The following is a 21554-nucleotide window of genomic DNA, read 5'->3' as shown; positions in this document are numbered from 1 at the left end:
GAAAAAGCTTAGTTGCCTAGGTGTGTATTTGTAGCCAGTTAGATTCAAGATGGGTGGAGAGTGTACAAGAATTTACTGAATACCTTTTTGTATCATGATGACTACTGAGCCATGGAATGTATTGCCTAGGCAAAATATTTAGTTTTGAAAAGTAAGATGCAATAGTGAGATATATGGTATTGGCACAAGAAAAATAATGATCGTGAGAACATGAGATGAAGTCCAAACACCCCCCCTGACACACCCCAAAAGTACACTGCAAATGGGTTGGTAGAATTGAAGATTAATTTTACATTTTCACTTACCTATATTGACTGTTTCTTAAATGAATGTGTTTCTTTTGTGGCAACAAAAACAATTTAAGATGTCTTTAATCCTTTTTGCAAAGTTTAACAGAGGCAAACAGTTAAGGATCAAAGCCTTTTGAGAAAGAAAGGATTACTCTTCTACCTAAAAATGTTTAAAATTGAATGTTCTCTCCTATTAAGAAAGAAAAAGAAACAAAGGAAAGAGAAATAAAAAGAAAGCAAAAAAGATAGGAGGCCCAGCAACTTCACTAATTGTATATTTCAGATATTTATGAAATTCAGAATTAAAAGTGAGAAATTATTTTTAAGGAAACCATTTTCCCAGTGGAAATTGTTTGACACAATCATTTCTTAGTTATTATTTCCTTGTTTGTATCCTTCACACACTAAGTGGCCTTGTGCATCAATTCCACATAGGCGTGATTGAGTCCCAGATCATCGATCTCTGGTGTAGCTTTTTCCTGTTTGCTGGGTCAGCCTGTGCACACAGCCCACAGCAAGCACAGCCCGTTTAAGATGGAGCTGCTCGTCACATCCTACCTCCCAATTCTGCTCATCTTAGAGTCCTCATTTTGGTCAGTGCCACTTTCATCTCCTCAGTTACTCGGGGCCTCCTTTTCTCTCTCTCTCTCTCTCTCTCTCTCTCTCTCTCTCTCTCTCTCTCTCTCTCTCTCTCTCCCCTCCCCCATCACATCTGATTACCAAGGGCTGCCAATTCTCTCACAAATAAACTCTACTATCCATTTACACAGTATATCACCACCGGCTCTTTCATTATTTCTTATCTGCAATTCCTGAATGGTTCAATCCATCTTCCACATTAGTATGGCAGTGACTGTTCCCAAATGAAAATCTTATGTCATATTGCCATCTGAAAATCCTCTTATGACTTCTAGAAATTGCATTACATGTAATAGGTACTCCATTAGCACATGTTAAATGAATGAGCAAATGGGCAATGAGCAGGTTCCAACTTAGTTTTCATACTGATCAGCCATAAAACATTTGTTAGGAGAAACACCACCCAGTTAAAGCCATTTGCAAGGCTGTAACCTCAGAAACAACTGTCCTTATAAAATCAAGTGATTATAGATGATGATCTATTTTTGTCAGTCTCTTCATTTTATTAAATCAAACAGGGGCAGTGCTTGCAATTCATATGAAATTTTGGAATCAAAATTAATAATTACATCAATAATTGATAATTACAATAACCACAAAAGAATTTTTGCAAGGCTACAGACACAGTGGAGATGCAGTTTCCCAGTAGTGATTTAAAATTCTGAACTCTTTCAGCTTCAAATCCATATATATTGAGCAACCCAAAGGAATGTTCTCTCTAAAATAAAAATGACTAATTCTCATCCACTAAATTATCATTCAAAACACATTTTTTGCAAGCATACCTAAAACGTTTCTGTAATGCTAAAAGCATCCAGAGATATACAGCACTCATCTTGCTATAAATTTAAATGCAATCCTGACCTCTATTTCTATGAATGAATAAAAATGTTGCTTGAGCAATTTAGCTTTTGCAGTTAATCAAGAGAATTATATCTTTAAGAGTATCCTAGCAACCTCTCAGCAGCTAAGGAAAAAAACCCAACTGACAATGCACACGATTTAATTATGCTGCTGGACTCCATCAAACTTTGTAGTTAATCAAAAAGATACTTAAAAACAGTAACAGAAATTAAGCTACAACTGAAAATGAGCATTCCTGGCGAGAATGAGAAAGGAAGGAATTTCACAACTAAATGAGGATGCTTTCCTCTAGAGCATGTTTATGAATAAGCTGAGTGGTAAGGAACTTGATAAAGTCATGATTCCAGTGGAGGTGTCAAAACTAATACATTAATGATTCTAAGAGATTGTGAGTCCCCAGGCCACAGTTACACTAGGGTAATCACGGTTTTAGATATATTTCACTGACCTGCCAAAGATACATTTTCTACTGGTGATGTATTTTGGGGAGGACCTGAGCCCTGAAGAAATATGCTTCTCTTCAATATACAATTGGAAATGTTATTTTCATAATCACCACCACCCCAGTATCAATATCACTATTTTACATGGCCCGATACTTGGCACCATATAAAGAGATTCCACAAAAACAGGTCTGTTCAAGGTGAGGTGCTTTCCGTTCTGTTCTCTTTATTTTGTAATAGAGTAAAAAATCCAGTAAGCCAAAGAAAAACATATGGAGACTTTGTATTAGCAACAAAATCCAAACTCAGGAAACGTGGTGGACTTTGTTCATAAATAAATATTTCTTCCGGATATACATGAAAATTCTTATTTATACACATCTGCCTTCACAGATGGTGGAGTCGGCACATGAAAAATATGAATATTTTGCTCTATTTTACTTTAAAATGTTTCCTGTATATAGGATGATTTCTTTTAGGTAATTTTAATACTTCCTGTACTTCAATCACAGAAACTTCTTGAATGATTAAGCACACACACACACACACACACACACACACACACACACTCAAAAAACCCTGAAACTTTAAGAAACCTTTTGCTAAGACGAAATGCATATTCACATAAAATGTCTAATTTAAGCCTCATAGACAAACTGTTTTTGAGGGATTGCTATAAGGACATTTTAAAGGTTCTGAAAATTTCGGGATTATAGGCTTTAATGGAGGAAGTGACACGAACTACTCAGGCTTTTGGTGTTGTTTTAGTAGAATTCCCCTTTCAAATTTCAAGTTTTCTAACATATTTAATCAGAATTGACAGTGAGAGACTTCAACTGTAGTTCTAGTCTAGCAATTGTGCCATGTGAGAGGGTAAAAGTGAATCCATATACTGCACCTGCACACCCTGACCTCAAGTCCTAAGGGCCAAGTGTGAATAAGCAAAACCCTACAGAAAGCCATTTTTGTATATAAAAGGGTGCCCTTATCTCATTAGCGTTACCTTAGAAAGTGGTTCTCAAACTTGAGTTACACAAGGACCCCTTCTTGGGAGGCTTCTTCAAATACAGATTGAGGTCCTGCACCCCCAGAGTTTCTGAATGGAGCTCAAGAACTGATATTTATCAGGTTCCAGAGGGCTGCTGTTGCAGCTCTAGAGAAGATACTTAGAGACCGTTGCCTAAAGTATAAATTTGCCTACTTAAATGCCGCTGAATCTGTTCTTCAAGAGGAAAATGGTGGTATGACTCAGAGAAACACTATTATTTTCTGCCTAGGACAAAGAATGTATGATATTTCTAATAAGAATGGCTTCCAAAGTCAGGGCTCCACGGCTCAGGAGTTGAGACTCTGATGATTACACGTGAACAGTAACACTAACATTTTCCTGGTCTACATTCTTTGGTTCTACTGATTCCATTTCTCTATTGAGGATTATTTTAGGTAAGAGCATGCAGGTTTGTGTAAATTAGTTGAAGAAACTCCTCGGTAAGTGCTTAAGGAAGTAAATATTCAGATATCACATAGACTTTAAACAAATATTGAAGCTAAATATAAGATTCAGGGGAAACATAGAAGAAAAATTTTCAATAAACCTGTGCTTCTGTGTGTACCTACAAGATTTCAGCATCCATCATTGCCTATATCTGGTAATTCTTAGACTAAAATTTTATATTCAGGTCAGTTAAAGAGAGAAGATGGTCGCCTTAGGCTATGATACTTGGGGCACCCCCGTGGCTGCTGGCAGGATGGCCTCAGCTGAATTCTAGTGCTCTGCCATCAGACTACAGTCCTAATTTTTATCTATTACTTCTTTATGGAAACAGCCAGTGAAGCAAAACTATGTGTGTAAAAGTGCTTCTCCCTCAGGCTGCTTGTTTACAAAAGCGCTTTCCATGAAAACTGTATTATGTAATCTCTGCATGTATCTATAAAGACAAAAAATTCAATCACAGATGGCAGACTATGGGGTTAGAAAACACATGTTTAGTTCTTAAGATTTTTTTTTTTTTTTTGCAGGTCTGGGGATGGAACCCAGGAGCATTCAACCTCCAAGCTACACCCCCTGCACTATTTTTTATTCTTTATTTTGAAAGAGGGTCTTACTGAATTGCAAAAGGCCTAAGTAGCTGAGGCTGGCCACAAACTATGATCCTCCTGTCTCAGCTTCACAAATGCTGGCATTACAAGTGTGCACCACAACGCCTGTAAGATTCCATATTGATAAGCTTCTGTTAAAAAATGTTTGGGGTGTGAATACAGCATTTTTAAATCATGGATAATATTCTCCCTCTACTGACATGCCATTATCTCCTCTCAAAACATAGCATCTCAATTAAAGCTCACAATAAACTTGTCATATGTGATCATTCCCATTTCATATCTGAGAAACTTTAAGAAATGTTCATTTATTTTACCAAAATGGTACATATTAAGTGAAAAACTTCAATCTATCTCCTGTCCCTAATGTATTTATTCCCCACTATTCTACTTGGGCTGCTCAATTCTAATTTTTATTTTTAGATTGAGATCAAATATTTCCATTTCTGTATAGATATACATTTTACAAATATAGTATTTTAGCATGGGGAAATATATATCTGGTTCTCAAAAGCCTTTTCTATGAACTCCAAAATGTAAATGTCTTGTGTATTTCTGATACTGGTGAAAGAACTTGCCCTCCAATGACCAACAGAATTCACATTGAAACCAGTAGTTGTAATCCTATTTATTACAGAAACGCTTTGATTCTGGGAATAAGTATTAAGTGACTAACGTGTATTCCATTAATGTTTATTCCATAAGAACACAATTTAAATTTTTAAATCTGAAAATGCAGTAAATATAATTTTTGAATGTCCATTATAAAGCATATCATTTCATCTCCCCATTTCACAAAAAAAGTATTCATTCCATTATAGGTCAAAGTAGGGAGTTCATCCTTCCCCTTCACAAGGCAGCAAGCCAACCTAGATTTCTGCCAGAGCTATTATAGGAAAGACTTTTGGGGAGGAGCATCAGTTGAAGCAATTATGTGTGTTAGAGGTTGCCAAATAGTATTAACAAATGTAAAGTTTAATTGAAGTGAGACCCACCTACCTAGGCTGAAGTAGACAGGGTAAGAACTATTAATTGAATCTCTAGATTCAACCACTTTCCTAAGCTTTCCAGAGCCCAACCAAAAGTAATTCTCTTGTTTTACTTAAGCTAATTTGATTTGAGTTTCTGTAAAGAGTACTAATGCAGAACCCTAAAATGTTTTCTTTGGATTTCTTATATTGAAAACTTCAAATGCAACCTGCTACCTGTATAATAACAATGTGTCATCTACAACTAATACATTGCAATCTATTAGCCTTAACTGTAAGAGTAACTGGAAAAAGCTTTGTGAGGAATAAATGAAAACACAGAACACCAAACTGCCATTTTTGCATTTAACAAACATAACTGGTCTCCCCTTGGTTTTTCAAAACAACAACAAATCAGCTAATATTTGAGTGCCTTTTGTTCTAAGTGTTTTTGGCATTTCAAACTCTGAATATATGCAACTAACATAAGGTAGGTACTCTCTTTAGCTCTGACTTATAGAAAATGAAAAGGAGGTGCAGACAGCTAATCTAAAGGTATACCCACTACAGGAGAACTGTGGTAGAAATCATCACATTACGCACCTGTAAAATCCTGTTTTCTAGGTTTTCTTTTCTCTTCACTGTGAGGCTCTCACCTCTCACTAATGCCACTGTCATCAGAAAATCCTTCTGAAGTTCAGTGTCTCTACTCTTCTGTGGAAGACCTTATCAATCTCCCTGCACATTTAATACTGGATAGAGTAAGAAAAGTAAGTGCAGATCTGAGATGCACAATGTATTCATAAAGACATTTTACAGTATTAAGGAGGTTTGGAAGCTCTTTCTACAAAGTACTGTCAATGTGTTATGTATTCATACCCTTGATCTATTTTTTTCAATCACTCCTTGAAACTCATAATTAGTCATTATAATAGCTGGTAATGTTTACTGAGTGTTTACAGTGTACCAGGCACCCAGCCAAGCATTAACCTAAGTATTTCATTTACTCATAAGCACATGAGAAGAGTTATAACAGATCAACGTGAGCCTAGGAAGCTGCAGTCCCTGAACCCACCAGGTAGGGTCCTATCTGGTTGGCTCTCCACATTTTCCTACCACCTAACAGTGCAACTAATTCTTGAAGGAAAATACAAGTTCTCTTTAGTAAGAGGGGAGAACTTTCAAATTATATAAAAGGGGACTTTGGTGTGGGAAGGACATGCAATGTATAGCACAGGAAAAAAACTTTTAAAAGCATTATTTATTGACTGCTTATAGTACCTCCTTTAATCCTAAGACTTATATTGTCCCTAGGATACGACTTTCCCTTCCCCTTTCCTCTTGCAGACTGGCACGCTCTCGCCATCTAACACCAGCTGGGGCACCAGAGGCTGAGGACTGCACAGTAGGAAGTGAAACCATGAAATAAATTTGTGTTTATTTTATTATTCAATTTAATCTCCTTTGCCCTCACCCTTTTTATGAGCAATATGTGCTACTATGATAGCTACTAAGGGTGAAAGGATTAATTAAAACTATAATTATCTGATAAGATTAGCATACTGTCTAACCTGATTTAGAGAAAACTCATCTACTTCAACTAAAAATACTGGACAGAAAAAAGAAAGGTGAATAATAAAACAAAAATTAACCCTCCAGATCATGTTTCCACTGCATATTTTTAAGTAACCTAATACATTTAAATAAAGAGTCATAAAATGTTTTTAATTTTTATTAACAAGAGTTGAGTACAAATTTAACTTGACATTTAGAAAAAATGATTCACTCAAAAATTTGTCTATAAAATGCTTGTTCTGTACATTTTAATCTCCAATTTTAATATTTAACACCATAATGCTTTTAAGTCTATAACTCAATTTTAAGTTTAATTTTAATAATTAAGTCTTACTGCATCTAGTTAAAGAGACCATCAGGTAAGAAAAAGCAAGAGACTAATTAAATAACCTGAATTTAAAAAAACTCTCTTAAAAACTTTTAATAAAGCCTTTAAAATAAACCAACCTAAAAATTAGAGTACTTTTGGCAAAAAATTAGCAGCTAGGAACAAAATTAATATTACATAATAACATTTTATCAAAAATTGCATTAAAATAATATTGTAAATTACATAGATTAATTTTCAACTTAGTAAATATTTATATCTGATGTACAACTCTTTTTAAGAAAAATTTTCAATACAGCTTAGCACTTAGAGAGATTCTACTGTCAATAAATAACAGGAACACAATTTATGACAGGTAATATATATTTTAATTAGAGCCCTGGCCAGGTAGGTCTTATCAAATAGTTATGAAATGATATTCACTAATAAGCATTTATAAGAACTTCAGATAAAATGGTGCCTTCTTTTCCCTGCCCCCATAAGCATGTATGCTTGGCATTAAAAAAAAAAAAACCCACACTTTGAGAAAACACAGTCAATTCTTAAAAAAAAGATCACTTTGGAATAAGTGCCAATCTTAAGTCTTTATTTTCTAGACACACTATTTCCTCCACTCTTCTTTTTAACAGTGTTTTCCCTTTGGCTATTGGTATGTTATTGCTTCTTAAAGATAATCACACCCAGCATTTTGCTGCTGAAGTAAACTACAAATATCTAAAAGAAAACCAATGCATTTCAACAGAAAAACTATCCACCCTAATCAGCAGGGCAGAAGCCCCAACTCTAAAAAATTTTATCCAAGGTTACTTTAAAATTAGCCCAACATGTCCAAGTCTTGTTAGTTTGAGGGCAAGTTCAAATCTTAAAAGTACATATTAAAATTTCCAAATTACACTACTTTGGAAACATAATTGAGTTGATTTGCCTATTATCGAAGATGAAATTTCTTGCACTCTGTATGAAGTCTTCCACCCAGTCACTGAAATACGAGGAGTGTTGGAGAACAGGTGAGGAATTAATTACACTGTACCCAAGCCTCTGGAAGCCATAACAGAAGGGGATTGTCCATGCGAACGAAAAGAGAACTGTCATCTGAATTCCACCTAAGATGCAAGCAGAGTTGTAGGTAAGTGACTTCAGGAGACTGTAACTGAGAAGTGAGTAGTGCTTAGTTTCAGGTACCTCAGAGGAAAGGGAAGCACACTGTTGTCACCGCCACCACTCAGAAGAGACCATTTGCAGCTAAGACAGGGACCCCCTCCTCTCATCCATAAAAGGCAGGCTCCTAAGCAGCACCAAATCTATACCAACTGGCGTCTAACACTTCCCTTCACTTACCACAAAGCCTTTCACCCTCATTTCCAGTCAAAAACCAGTGGGAAGACTATCTTCAGCTCAGTGAGAATTAGACCAAATATAAATAGGAATAAAAGCAGGAAATGAATATAACTTCCAGGGAAACACAACTTTCCATACAGCTGGTTTAAAAGGTAAATCTATTCATAAGCAAAATATCAAAACTAAAAAATATATTTTTTTGATTCAATTTAAAAGCCTCCTTCATTCTTGGCAAACTAGCTACATAGTGTGGATATGATCTACTTTTTTTAAAATTGCAATGTGTTTAGCTAGTAAAAATCATTCATTAATAGTAACCTTTTAACATTAAAATATTTAAATGTTTATAATAAACACTATATTAAAATATTATAACATTCACAATCAAAAAATATATATAGTCATCTCAGGGCTACTTCCTCAATTTCATCTTCCACTGAATCAAGTGCTTTTACAGCTGGCTTATTGTTTGCATGTTTTAACCGATGTTTATTTGGACTAAAACTTTTTCTTTCACCAAGGAAAAAGTCTTCATCTTCATCATGTTCTCTATCTCTGCTGCTTTTATCCCCAGGGAGAAAACTCAGAGGATCAAAGTCTCCTTTGCTGGCAGCAAGAGAATTTGGATCGCTGCTTTTAGAGGAAATGGTGCTGCTGCCACTGGTACCAAATAGTTGTTCCATCAGGTTGGCTTTTTTCTCTTTTCTTGCAATTAAATCTACACTGTCTTTACTAAGGTTTTCCATATTGTTTTTCTGGAAGTCCAAAAGGCCACTTTTGGGGCTAAAAGGATTTGACTTCCCTGATGTTTTTGCAAATGAAGGCACATAGCTGCCAAATGAAAACTCATTTGGAGAGGCTGGACTTCTAGTATTTCCTGAATTCTGACCCTCTCCTTTTGAAGTTAAAAAACTGATGTCTTTCAAATGATGCCCATTAAATAATCTCTCTGAAGATTCAGAGAACATGTACGTTTTAGGGCTTTTCTCGGGGGAGTGCAGCTTTGATTCCAAACCAGGTATTAATGGCAAAGAAAGACATTTTAGATTCTGAGAATCTTGAAGTTCTTTGTTAATCTCATTCAGTTTAGCAAGTAGCAATTCTCTCTTCAGTCTTTCTTCTTCCTCTTCTTCCAGTTTATCAATGTTCTGAATTTGATAGGTTTCCATTTGGCACTTTCTAGTGTCCAACTCAGGCTTTTCTTCTCCTTCTAGTAGAGATGTCTTTTCTTTATGCTTTTCATCAAGTTCTTCTCTTTCCCATTCTGTATGAAATCAAATGTTTAAAATGAGACATAGCAGTCAATATTTTTAAGTAGGAAAACTCAGTTACCATCTTGTATAATATAACCATTTTCATATGACTTTGGTAGTGCACATAGAGTGAGAATGAACATCTTAATATTTTATTTCTATACTTGCTATTCAGGATTAGGGGATAATATATTTAATGTGTATTTAAGATTCACATTTATAGAAAAATTTCTTCAAGGCATGGATAGGGAATGTTTTGTATTTTAGTTTATTTTTATAATTAATGGTACATACTTTATAGTGGGATGATGGTAGCAAAGACCCTTGTAAAAATACCTTAAACATAAGCTTCTTATTCTAAGAAGGACATATCACTTATGTAGCATACTGACAGCAGATGCACTGACTTAAATTTAATTAAACTTCAGACAAACCCCAAATGGAGAACATTGTGCTAAGTGAGATTAGTCAGTCACAAAAAATAAAAATTAGGTGTTCTCCCTAATATGCAGAAGCTACTAAGAAAATGGGTTATAGGAGAAACTCTAGACACTAAAAGGAGAAACCATAGATGAGCAAGTAAGGTGACCTAACTGAAGGGAGTGGGGGGAGAAGAAATTCCATAATGTACATTCACAAACATATCAAAGTCGATCACTAAGCCAAACATGAGAAGGAAGGAGGGGGAGAGGGAATGGGGTGGGAATTGGGAAGGGCTAAATGAGTGATGTGTGCATGTATGCCTCTACCATCTTGTATCCCAATAAGATGTATGACTACAATGCACCAATAAAATAAATAAATTTTAAAATATTCTATTTTAAAAATGTGCTTGTATTCATCTGAAATGTTAACTCTCACAAAAATAATTTTAAAAAACTGCTCCAGAGTAAAGAAAGCTGAAGAGATATGAAAATTAAGCACAATTTATGATCATGTTCTAGAGGGAAGAAAATGCTATAAAAAATAAAACTTTGTTTACTGTCAAAATCACAATATGCCAATAGATTAATGTTAAGTTTTCTGAAGTTGAAAATTATGTTGGAATTATATACAAAAATGTCCTTCTTTGGGAAGAATACACAAAGAGGTGCATAATTCACTTTTGAATATCAATATTTTAAAATGTTAATTAGCCAGGCGTGGTGGCGCACACTTGTAATCCCTGCACTTGGGAAGTGGAGACAGGAGGATCAAGCAGGTTCAAAGCCAGCCTCGCTGGCTTGAAACCCTGTTTCCAAATAAAAATATAAAAATATAGGTGTCTGGGAGTATAACCTGGAGGCAGAAGGGCTTCCAGGAACCTCAGTACCACCAAAAAAAATAAAATAAAATAAAAATTTTAATTAGCATTTTTCTATAATTTTGAAGTTATTTTCATGTTTAAAAATAAAATTAAAATATGTAAGAATACAACAAACCTGATAATTTTAGTAAATAGAATAATTCACATTGATATCAGATCAATCTGTATAGACTCAAGATTTAAATAGTAGTCAAAAGGAAAAAGAAAGGTGGACAGTCTTTTGCTATTTTATTCCTTTTCCTATTACCTAGATGGAACTGACCATAATTCCTAAAGACATAATTTTCTATTTTGTAGTTTAACACGTGCAAGCATCTTGCTCTTTCATTTGCCAACAGTGATATAAATATAGCTTTTATTTCAATAGTTCTACTGTGTTTAAGCAATAATTGGATCATGAATTTCAGCTCTTAAGTGGTTCATTTGTAAGTAGCTACTCTATAACTAACAGAACACAGTGAAAAGATTAGAGTTGGGCTAAAGTTGTAGCTCAGTAGTAGAGTGTTGGCCTAACATGTGTGAGGCCCTCATTTTAATCTCCACTACTGAAAAAAAAAAAAAAAAAGATTAGTGTCTGGGTTTCCTCTTGCTTATATCCTTGATACATTTTATCCAAATGGAAATGAACTTATTCCTAAGCTTTATTTCCTGTATCAAACCTATATGAGTTGGTTTACTACCACTCTAATGGCTGAACACATTAAAGATTTTATTATTATTATTTCTTGGTGGTACTGGGGATGGCACCCAGGGGCCTTCTACCTCCAGGCTACACTCCCAGACCTATTTTATATTTTATTTGGAAACAGGGTCTCTTAAGCCAGCTGAGATTGGCTTTGAACCTGCGCAATCCTCCTCTCTCAGCCTCCCAAGCATGGGGATTACAAGTGTGCGCCACCATGCCTGGCTAAAGATTTACTTTACAAATTAAAATCAAATAAAAATTATAGGAATACATTCAGAACCTCATAATTCATTGATTTTTATACTTATGCTTAACAATGGAGTATAGAGTCCAAGGTCAAGCCAATAAAGGCAGCTATTTTTCAGTTATTTCTTCATCAAGTTTTAGTTAACATATAAAGGATGTTTTTTCTTTCATTTGAACTCTATTTCATCTAAATTTTTTAGGGTAATGTGTCCCTACCCTCTAATCCCCAATAGTGACTTAAACTTTCTCTTTCCTTAATATTTACTCTATTGTTTGTAACTCCTGATATCCATTCCCTGCTACTGCAGCAACCTTTCCTTGTTCAGTATAACCAATTCACAGTTCAGCTGGAAGAGACTGAGGTATCCTAAGCATCTCTTCCCCAAAGGATGCTGATTCATTATTTGCTTAAACGCTCTTTCTTACCATCCTTCAGCTTCTCAATCTTCTGCTTTATCATTTTCAGTCCTTGGTCTTGAATGCATTTTTCTTCTTTTTCCACAACTGGCAAAGCATGAACTGCTTCTTCATGCTCATTATGCTCTTGGGTTATCAGGTCCTATTATACATTTTTAAAAATGCAAATTCACATATAGAAAATAGGAAAACAACCATAATAGATTTATCTTCCATTAAGTATGATTACCAAGTTAGAATTTAAAGCAAATTTTCACTTAACAAATCACAAGTCATCATGCTTTGAAGATGCTTCAGGAACACACAGGTTTATTTACTTTAGTTAAAAATGTAAAGATGTATTTATGAGATATATCAGAACCAATATAAGGGAAGTAAAGCCATTGCTGTATGTAATAAAGCTATGAATAGTTAAGTTACAGAAGTATCTTTGTTTTTTACATTTGCAAAACAAAATTTGATTAATTCAGATAGCCAGAAATGGCTATTAACCAACTATGGTGACCAACTGGGGTCCATATTTTTTTTAAATAAAAGTAAAGTTTCTATAATTATTAAAGACTAGTTTAGTAGATGACTGGCCCTGGTATTCATTTTTACTTCCTTTAGTAACAGAATCCCCTGGGTTTCAGCAAGGCATTGGGCTGCTCAGTTGGAGACTACATTTGCTAGCCTCCCTGGCAGCTAGACATAACCAAAGGAAGGTGAGTAGAAAAGTATGCATGCAACTTCTGACTGAATTTATAAAACAGCTTGTCCTTTATGTCCTCATTCCCCTTTCCTACAGGGACAATGAGCCATCTCGACCCATACAGAAGAGGACTCCAGTCTGTAATGAAAGATCAGTTAAGACTGAGAATGACTACTACAGAACAAAGTTGTAAATTAATTCTGGACTACTCAGTGACTTCAGTCTATGACAAGACAAGAGAACCTGTATCTTACTGCAGCCACAGAATGAGTCTCTTTCCAACAGCAACTTAACCTTTATTCTAAGGTGCCATTTGGTCAAGTTCTTTAACACAGTGGTTAAATTCTTGAGAGTGGCTCACTCTCAAGAATTTTAGAAAGTCCATGATTAGTCATCACCACAACCCTGAAAATTAACCCACTCTCATTTTAGAGATGAGGAAATTGAGGCTCCAAGAATTCACACCACTAAAATGTTAGAGCCACAATTTTACTGAAAAGTAGAGCTAACTCTTTACTATACCAGACTCCTGAAGAATCTCACAAAGCCAATTTTCTTTATAATAACTTTTAAATCTGTTTAGGTATATTTTATCATTTCAAAGATACAAATCAACATGAGAGAGTAAATACAGAAAGAAAGATAGGTAATACTAACATGTCTACATTTTTATAAGACAAAAATGAAATAAAAACTAGAGTACACAGGAACCAAATCAGTCCATCCTTTCTCAATTAAACCATAAGAAGAGATCTCATGACCATGAGGAAACTCATAAAGTACAAAAATATATGAAATATACTAGACCCCTGAAATATTGTTTTCTTTGGAGTTTAAATAGTAAACGTTAAAGATAAACTCTCTTAAAGGGATGCAACAGTGATTCAATATGAGTCCTTTTATTTTTTGTGTGTGTGGTACTAGGGATGGAACCCAGGGGCATTCTACGTCTGAGCACCCCCAGCGCTATTTTTTTATTATTAATTTTGAAACAGGGTCTCACTGAGTTGCAAAGGGCCTCACTAAGTAGCTGAGGCTGGCTGAGAACTGCAATCCTCCTATCTCAGCCTCCCAAATGCTGGGATTACAAGCGTGCGCCACCATGGCTGACTAGTTTGAATCCTTTTAAATGAGGGTCCAACACAGAACCCCGCCGTAAATAATGGGAAGTCAGATACCATCCTTGTTCGACATTCGGTGGACTTATAAAATTCTCCTGTACAGAAGGCCCCCAATTTTTTTTACTAGTCAAATTCTAACAAATAATTTCAAAACTATTATAATTTTCTATTAAACATAAAAACATCCAGGATTTGGTAAGACTAAGTAGATTAAAAAGAAATTTGAATGCAAATTCTTCTCTTTTACCTCTAGCCCAGAAGTTGTAATCCAATCTTTTTGGAACATCTGAAAAATTCAATGCCAACTAAAAGAATCAACCCAACGGAATTTAATAAAACACACTGATGTTAACTCTCTTTAATAGGCTAGTTGAATACTCATACCAACATAGCACTAGCTCCACTACTCAAACTTTAAAACATTTGATATCGTGTTTTTAGGGACAATTTTAAACCTAGAGTTTGGTGCATAATCACAGTGAGAAACTCACCAACGTAAGATGCTCTGGTTCTTCCCATTTGTTTTCATAATATGTAATTATTTGTGGTGTTACAGGTAATTCTTCCAGTTCAAAATCTTCAATGGTCTGTACTCCTTTTGTACACAGGTCTGTAAAATCACTCTGGCATGCAGCTACCACAAAAATTATAAAAGAATTTTTCTAATCCCATAGAACAATGCTAAGATATATGGAATTTAACTGGTATGTGTTCATCATCTAAATGAGATAATGCATGTTTTGCTCAGCTCAATGAACACTCACAACTTCTTTTGTTTCTAAAATTTACAATTATGTGACTTGGGGGCAATTCTGACTGTAGTGCTATTAAACTTTTACAAAGGTCATGTTTTAAATTTTTTGTAATTCATAGGATTATGCTTTTGTTAAAAAACAGAAGTAAAACTGATTAACAATACAAGGTATTGAGTGAAATAAAAGGATACCTGGATTTGCTTTACTATAGTCTAGCAAACGTAATAAAAATAGGTGAAATGAAACTGGCAAAAAGTATAACTGTTAATAGAATGACATACAAAGGGTCATTATGCCATTCTTCATACTATGGGTATGTTTATTTCCATAGAAGCTTTTTAAATTATAAGGAGTTTTCAAAAAATTATGTAAGACATAATTTTAATGATCTTTCCTTAGGGGAAAAAAAACTGACTAAAGTTGAAAGAATTTCTGAAAATTAACTGTAAAGAAACAACTTGTAAAAAATCGACTTAATTTAAATATATTTCAATGTAGTTCTTTCCTTCTACTTTAGAATTAATTCACTTAACACATGATAGCCATCATACCATTTTTTCTTGATATAAGTTCTTTTTCTTTCTTTGGAGAGGACTTTGGCAGGCGATTAGAATATATATTTTTTATATCCAGTTCTCTCTCCTTTTCCTGAAAATAAACCCAATACAATTAAGTAGTCTCAGTTTAGAACAAACCCTCACTTTGTCAGCTGAAAATTTCCTTACCAAATTGAAATACCCTGAGTTCAGCTTCCCTCTGTAACTTCCAAACTATAGAAAGAAATGTCTCTAGTATATTCAGATTAGGAAAGAGCAATGTTTTCTCTAGAAAGTTTGATATGTCATGGTAATACAAAAAATAGAGACAAACTTAATTTTTCTTCCTATTTCTACCTGATAGAGCTTGTGTTGTCTTAATTAGCCATAAAGAACTTAGCATCTTTTAAATTCTGAGTTGTTGATAAATTAAAACACAGATGTTTTGGGCTATTCTGGGGTTATGACATTTTCTGAGAATTTGATTTAAAGAAAGATAACCATGTAAGATAATGCATAACTTTGCACAATTCTGTATAAAATTTCAACTGACCTTTAAATAAAATTAAGAGCACCTATATTTACAAAATTAAATAATTTGAAGGTTTTTTCTACACACTGTAAAAATAGTTATTTTTTGAAGTTATTTTTCAAAGAGTTATTATCTGAAACAATTTTAATGAAAATAATCAAGCATGCAGTTATCTGAGAAAGAATAATGAATAATTCAATCATGTGACACAGACCAACTTTAGTTCCCATACTTTTTTCCAGGGCTTTATTACTTATTTTATCTTGCTGTTATTGGTCTATACAATATTTTGTCTCATTATAGTAATTATATCAACAAACCTTTTTTTCTAAGTGCCAAAGAAAATTTATATTACAAAAATTATATTACAATTTTGTAAATGATATCAATTTAAAAACATGAATAGTGAGAGTGTGTTAATATATCAGATCTCATTTATACTACAGGGAAAATAATGCAATTTAAAATATAGTGCTTACTTTTAATTTGTGATATAGACGCTGTAGCTCCTTTTGAAGAACTTTATTTTCATCATGAGCCTCAAATGCCCTTTTCCTTTCAGCAAGCAACTGTCGCTGGAAACTGTTAGTACTTAGCTCAAGGTTTTTTGATAGTTCCTATGTGTAGAAACATTAGGAAACAGTATTAAAATTAAAAGAAGAATTTAAAGGTAAAACAGCACTTAATAGTGTCAAAATGATATTTCTAGTGGTATGAAACATATAAATCAGGTTGGTTTAGTGTTTGTGAACATAAACTGGGAAACAGATTTACCAACAATTTATTAGAATACCTAGCTTATTCCTTTTCTTGTTTTTCATAGTGCTTTGTAAATAAATTAAGGACATTAATTCTTTTTGTGTGTGTGGTACTGGGGATGGAACCCAGGGGCATTCTACCTCCGAGCCACACCTCCAGCCCTATTTTTTATTCTTTACTTGGAAATAGGGTCTCACTGAGTTGCAGAGGGCCTCACTAAGTAGCTGAGGCTGTCGGCGAACTGCGATCCTCCAGTCTCAGTCTCTTAAATGCTGGGATTACAAGCGTGCACCACCACACCTGGCTCACATTACTTTTTAATTCCATTACTAAACATGTGTACTGAAGCACACATGTATAGAATCCAAACTAGGCAGCAAATGACAGCTAAAGGTTGTGATGAGAAAGAGTTTTAGAAATCACTGCTTGGGAAAATAAATAAACACCAAGACATAAAATTCCACAGTGCTACTCAAGGTAAAGCGAGTACATGGGAAAGCGTCTGTAGATGAAAATGGCTATTTCCATGATCTCTAAACATGTTACATGAAGTTATCAAAGTATTTAAGTTAAAAGTATTTTCTTTTAAAATACTGTCAAGATACTATTCCTAAATTGTGGCCAGGGGAAAAAAATCCTTTTAAATATATGTAATAAAGTATTATAAAATCAAAAAGAGAAATAGAAAAAGCATTTATAATCTCATTACCCTATGTTCACAACTGCTAACACTTTAGTGAATATAACTTAAGACTTTTATATATTTCTCAATAATATCATTAATGCTTAAGCCAAAAGACTCTGATACCACAATCTTTTAAAATGAAATAGGATTTTATTTTGTAGATTGTCATAACTTATTTAACAAAATTCAGCTGTTTGACATTAAAGTGTTCCAATTTCTCCTATAGTGAATAGTATATATAATTGTAAACATAGATTTTATTATTTTCTCAGGATAGCTGTTAAGAATCTGTTAAGAGAATGAAAAGATAAGCCACATTCTGAGGAAAATATACAAACCATCTATGTGCTAAAGAACTTGTATCAAGGTAAAACGTGTGTCACAAATTTCAGTTATAAGAAACCAAATAGCTCAGTAAAAAATGGAGGAAATATTTGAATAGATAATTAACCTCAGAAGATACAGAGAGACAAGCAAAAAGAATACTTCCATATCATTAGCCATAATAAAAACACAAACCTACAGTGAAATGATATTGCCCATAAGAATATCTAAAGCCAGAAAAACTAAAGCTTTCAAAATATTTAAAAGGATGAGGAGCAACCAGAATCCATATACTTTTGGTGGGAATGTAAAATGTCATAAGTATTTTAAAACACAGTTAAGCAGTAAAACATATATCTACAATGTAACACAGTCATTCCACTTTGACTCTCATGATTCTCCTAGGCGAAAGACCTATGTCCATTCAATGACTTGTGCATGTATGTTCATTCTAGCTTTATTAATAACAGCCCAAACTGGAAACAACTCAAGTGTCCACTAACAAATTAGAAGATAAACAAAATGTGTATATCTATACAATAGGGTATTTATTACTCAGTAATATAAAAGGATGAACAATTGCTACATGATATCCTGAATTTGAATCTAAAAATTTGCTGAATGAAAGACATGGATTTAAAAATATGACTCCATTTATTCTTGAAAGTGAAAACAAATTTATAGGGACAAAAAGGTCAGCTGGAGATTGACTGGTAGGGATTGGCAAGACAGCACATGAAGGGTTACTGGAAAAACTTCCTCATGTAAAGGTAGTTTCTGGGTTGACAAACATTCATATCATTTTAAGAATTTTGAAAAGCATCACTAAAATACCCTCAGGAAAGGTTTTAACAATTTATTCTTTTCAAAGTCTAGTAGATTTTATTTCATTACATTCTTACAATAACTAGGTATTATAATTCTTTACCAGATTATAAAAAATAAAGGATTCAATTATTTTAACTGTAGTTCTTTGATTACTACTTAAGTTAATTTTCATGTTTATTGCCCATCCATATTCTTGACAAACTGCTTTTTTATAATGTTGTAATAGGAATCTAAGATGATGATAAAGTGTGTGAAAAGTAATTGAAAAAACAAATGAAAAGGCTAAGAACTTTCCAAAATTAAAATGGAAAAAGAATTGAAAAATTATCATGACAAAGACTGAGTCAGGGAAGAATCAACAGTGGATGCTCAATTTTGATGTAGAATAAGACATTTACATATTCTTATAAAGCCCCCCACAGAATTATTGATTTAAACAGAAGGAGAATAGTTATTGTTCATAAACAGTAAACGAATGCTATACTTTGGCCAAGTGATCAAAATTAACATTACTAATGAAGGACAGGTGAACATCATGTGCCTCAAGATGTGATATCTTAAGAAGGAAATAGGAAGAGTGGGCAAGATGCCTGAACAGAGGTACCCAGTACTCACCTGCTCTTCTACGAAGAAGAACCAGAGCAACAGTGTATAGCTGCATATGGAGGTGAGTGACCAGAGAACACTGGAATTCAACAGTAGAAAAAGGAAACCTTGTAAAATCCAGAAACAGGGACAGCAGCATAGCAAGAGAAACAAAATAACCCATCATCTGTAGCCCCAGCCCCACAGCAGGGGAAGGGAAGTCCATCAGCAAACCTGATCAGCACCTGTGCCAGCCACCCTAGCTACTGGAAAGGTATTTGGCCCTGGTAGGCTGAAAGCTTAAATAGAGGCCTGCAATCTGCACAGCAATTCGGCTTTGGGGAAAAAATTCAATTCATCTCCCAGGGAAATCCCAGGGTGCTATAGCCAAGAGCCATAAGAGAAGGGGCCTATTTGAATTTAGAGTGTTTTAGGCGTGAGAAACCTTTGTATATTCCCATCCATGGGACTCCACAAACATCCTGCCTCACTTGTACAACTGGTGGCTGCCTCACTAGTCTGACTTGGCTTGGTAAAATGGCTGTGCCACAGCCCTGCTCAGTATGCTACACAGTAGAGACCATGCAGTACGACGTGGAAGGGCACAGTCTGAAAAAGCTGGGGGCATGGGGAGTTGTCCTCTGAGACCAGTCAGGTGTACTTCTGTGTGGGTACCAGGGCTGAGGGTATCGTCTGAGCAGTCCCCACCAGCCCCCACCCCAGAGCCATACATGAATGCCTGTTGCTAAGGAGTGAAAGATAACTCTGAGTTGCCACTGTTACCCCCCCATGCAGAGGTGTGCTGGGGCAGTTTCCAGCAACTCCAGCCACAGCCACAGCCCTAAGGTGCCCAATGAACGACAGTCTGAAAGGACTCCAGCCTAGGAAGGCCAAGGCTGCTGCTGTCCCTCACTCATGCAAGCATCTCAGCTGGAAGAAGGGTTACTCAGCTCCACCTGTGAACACTCCCCCTCAGCACCTGCCAGGCACTACAACAAAGAATGGGGAAGGGGAAAAAAGGCCCCCTCTAATAGAGCCCTGCTCTCTAGGTGCACAGTTAACAAAAGCCAAGGAGAAATTTTGCCGCTACTGGCCCTATCCCCCTCTCATTCCCCTGCCAGCACCTCAGTTGACAGGAAATTTGGCCAGCTCCAGCTGTGACCCATTCCTGCTCAATCCCTGGCTGGCACTGTAGCAGGAAGAATGAGGAGGAAGAGAAAAGCCCTCACTGTTGCCCTATCCCTAGATGTGCACAGCTGGAGAAGGGGGTGACTCAGGTCCTGCTCCTGGGTGACAAGCCCACAGTAGAAATCAAGAGGAGTAACACAACTTTGGCTTCCGTTGCACCTTATACAGTTTCCCTACAGTTTCTTTAGCATCATCAGAATAACAAAAAAGAAAAAAGAAAAAGAAAAAGAAAAAGAAATAGAGAAGTGGCAATAGAAAATCTATTCAGGTCATCCCCATACTGTCTAATCATAAGCTACTGACAAGACTGGATGGGAGTGTCACAGAAGGGCAACTATGATTCCTGAGCCTGCCTCTCGTTGTGAAGTATGTGATGTGGGCTCCATCACTGTCTAGTCAGAGGACAAGTGCTTCTGGCTCTCAGCTCTACAGAAGCAGCCAAATTGAGACACACTGATGTCACAGAGCCAGTATGTCACAGAGCCAGCATCACCAGTACCTGAGGAAACCCCCACCACCACTCTTACTTACCCTTAAGAGGGCCACCACTCTTACTACAGGAGTAACTACACAGGGTGCATGCACCCCACACACTTAGCTCTATACCACACCCACTTGAACTGCTAAAGTACCCCCAATCTTGTATGATCCACAGATACAGTGAGTCTGTCTGAGTCTGATATGCTTTATGCTGTACCCAAACTCAATAATCCCAGCCAATGAAGCTACAGGGAGATACTACAGTATTCAGATGGAAATAAACTTGAAATTGCATAACAAACTGATACCCCAAGATACATTTTTAGGAGAAAGCCACATACTAAAAAGGCCATTCCATAAAAGTGGTAGAGGAATCCATTTCACCAGATACACAAATCTCAACATAGGTACATGAGAGATTAAAAAAAAAAAAGCAGAATATGACACCCTAGAGATCACAACTGTTTAATAACATTCCAAAAATACTGAAGTGAATGAAATGCCTGATAGAGAATTCCTAAGATTTCTAAAAAGCTTAACTGGATCCAAAAGAATGTAGACAATTAAATGAAATTAGGAAGAAAATGGAATGAAGAATTCTGCAAAGAGATAAAAGAT

General features: G+C 35.3%; 1 protein-coding gene across 1 annotated transcript in view; it reads right to left on the bottom strand.

Moving 5' to 3' along the window:
- Nucleotides 1–8946: 8946 nt before the first annotated feature.
- The window catches only part of LCA5 (lebercilin LCA5), a gene marked incomplete at both ends in the record, with an annotated part of 39890 nt that continues 27282 nt past the window's right edge, over nt 8947–21554 (bottom strand). Inside the window, 5 exons of the mRNA XM_080700413.1 lie at nt 8947–9809; nt 12462–12594; nt 14756–14898; nt 15571–15667; nt 16567–16704. Coding sequence (XP_080556539.1) covers nt 8947–9809; nt 12462–12594; nt 14756–14898; nt 15571–15667; nt 16567–16704 — 1374 coding nt within the window. The remainder of the gene's footprint in view (nt 9810–12461; nt 12595–14755; nt 14899–15570; nt 15668–16566; nt 16705–21554) is intronic.

The sequence above is a fragment of the Muscardinus avellanarius genome, assembly GCF_963383645.1.
Source record: "Muscardinus avellanarius genome assembly, chromosome: 8".
Classification (NCBI taxonomy): Eukaryota; Metazoa; Chordata; class Mammalia; order Rodentia; family Gliridae; genus Muscardinus; species Muscardinus avellanarius.
The sequence above is the reverse complement of the archived record's forward strand: the minus strand, read 5'-3'. Positions and strand labels throughout refer to the sequence as shown.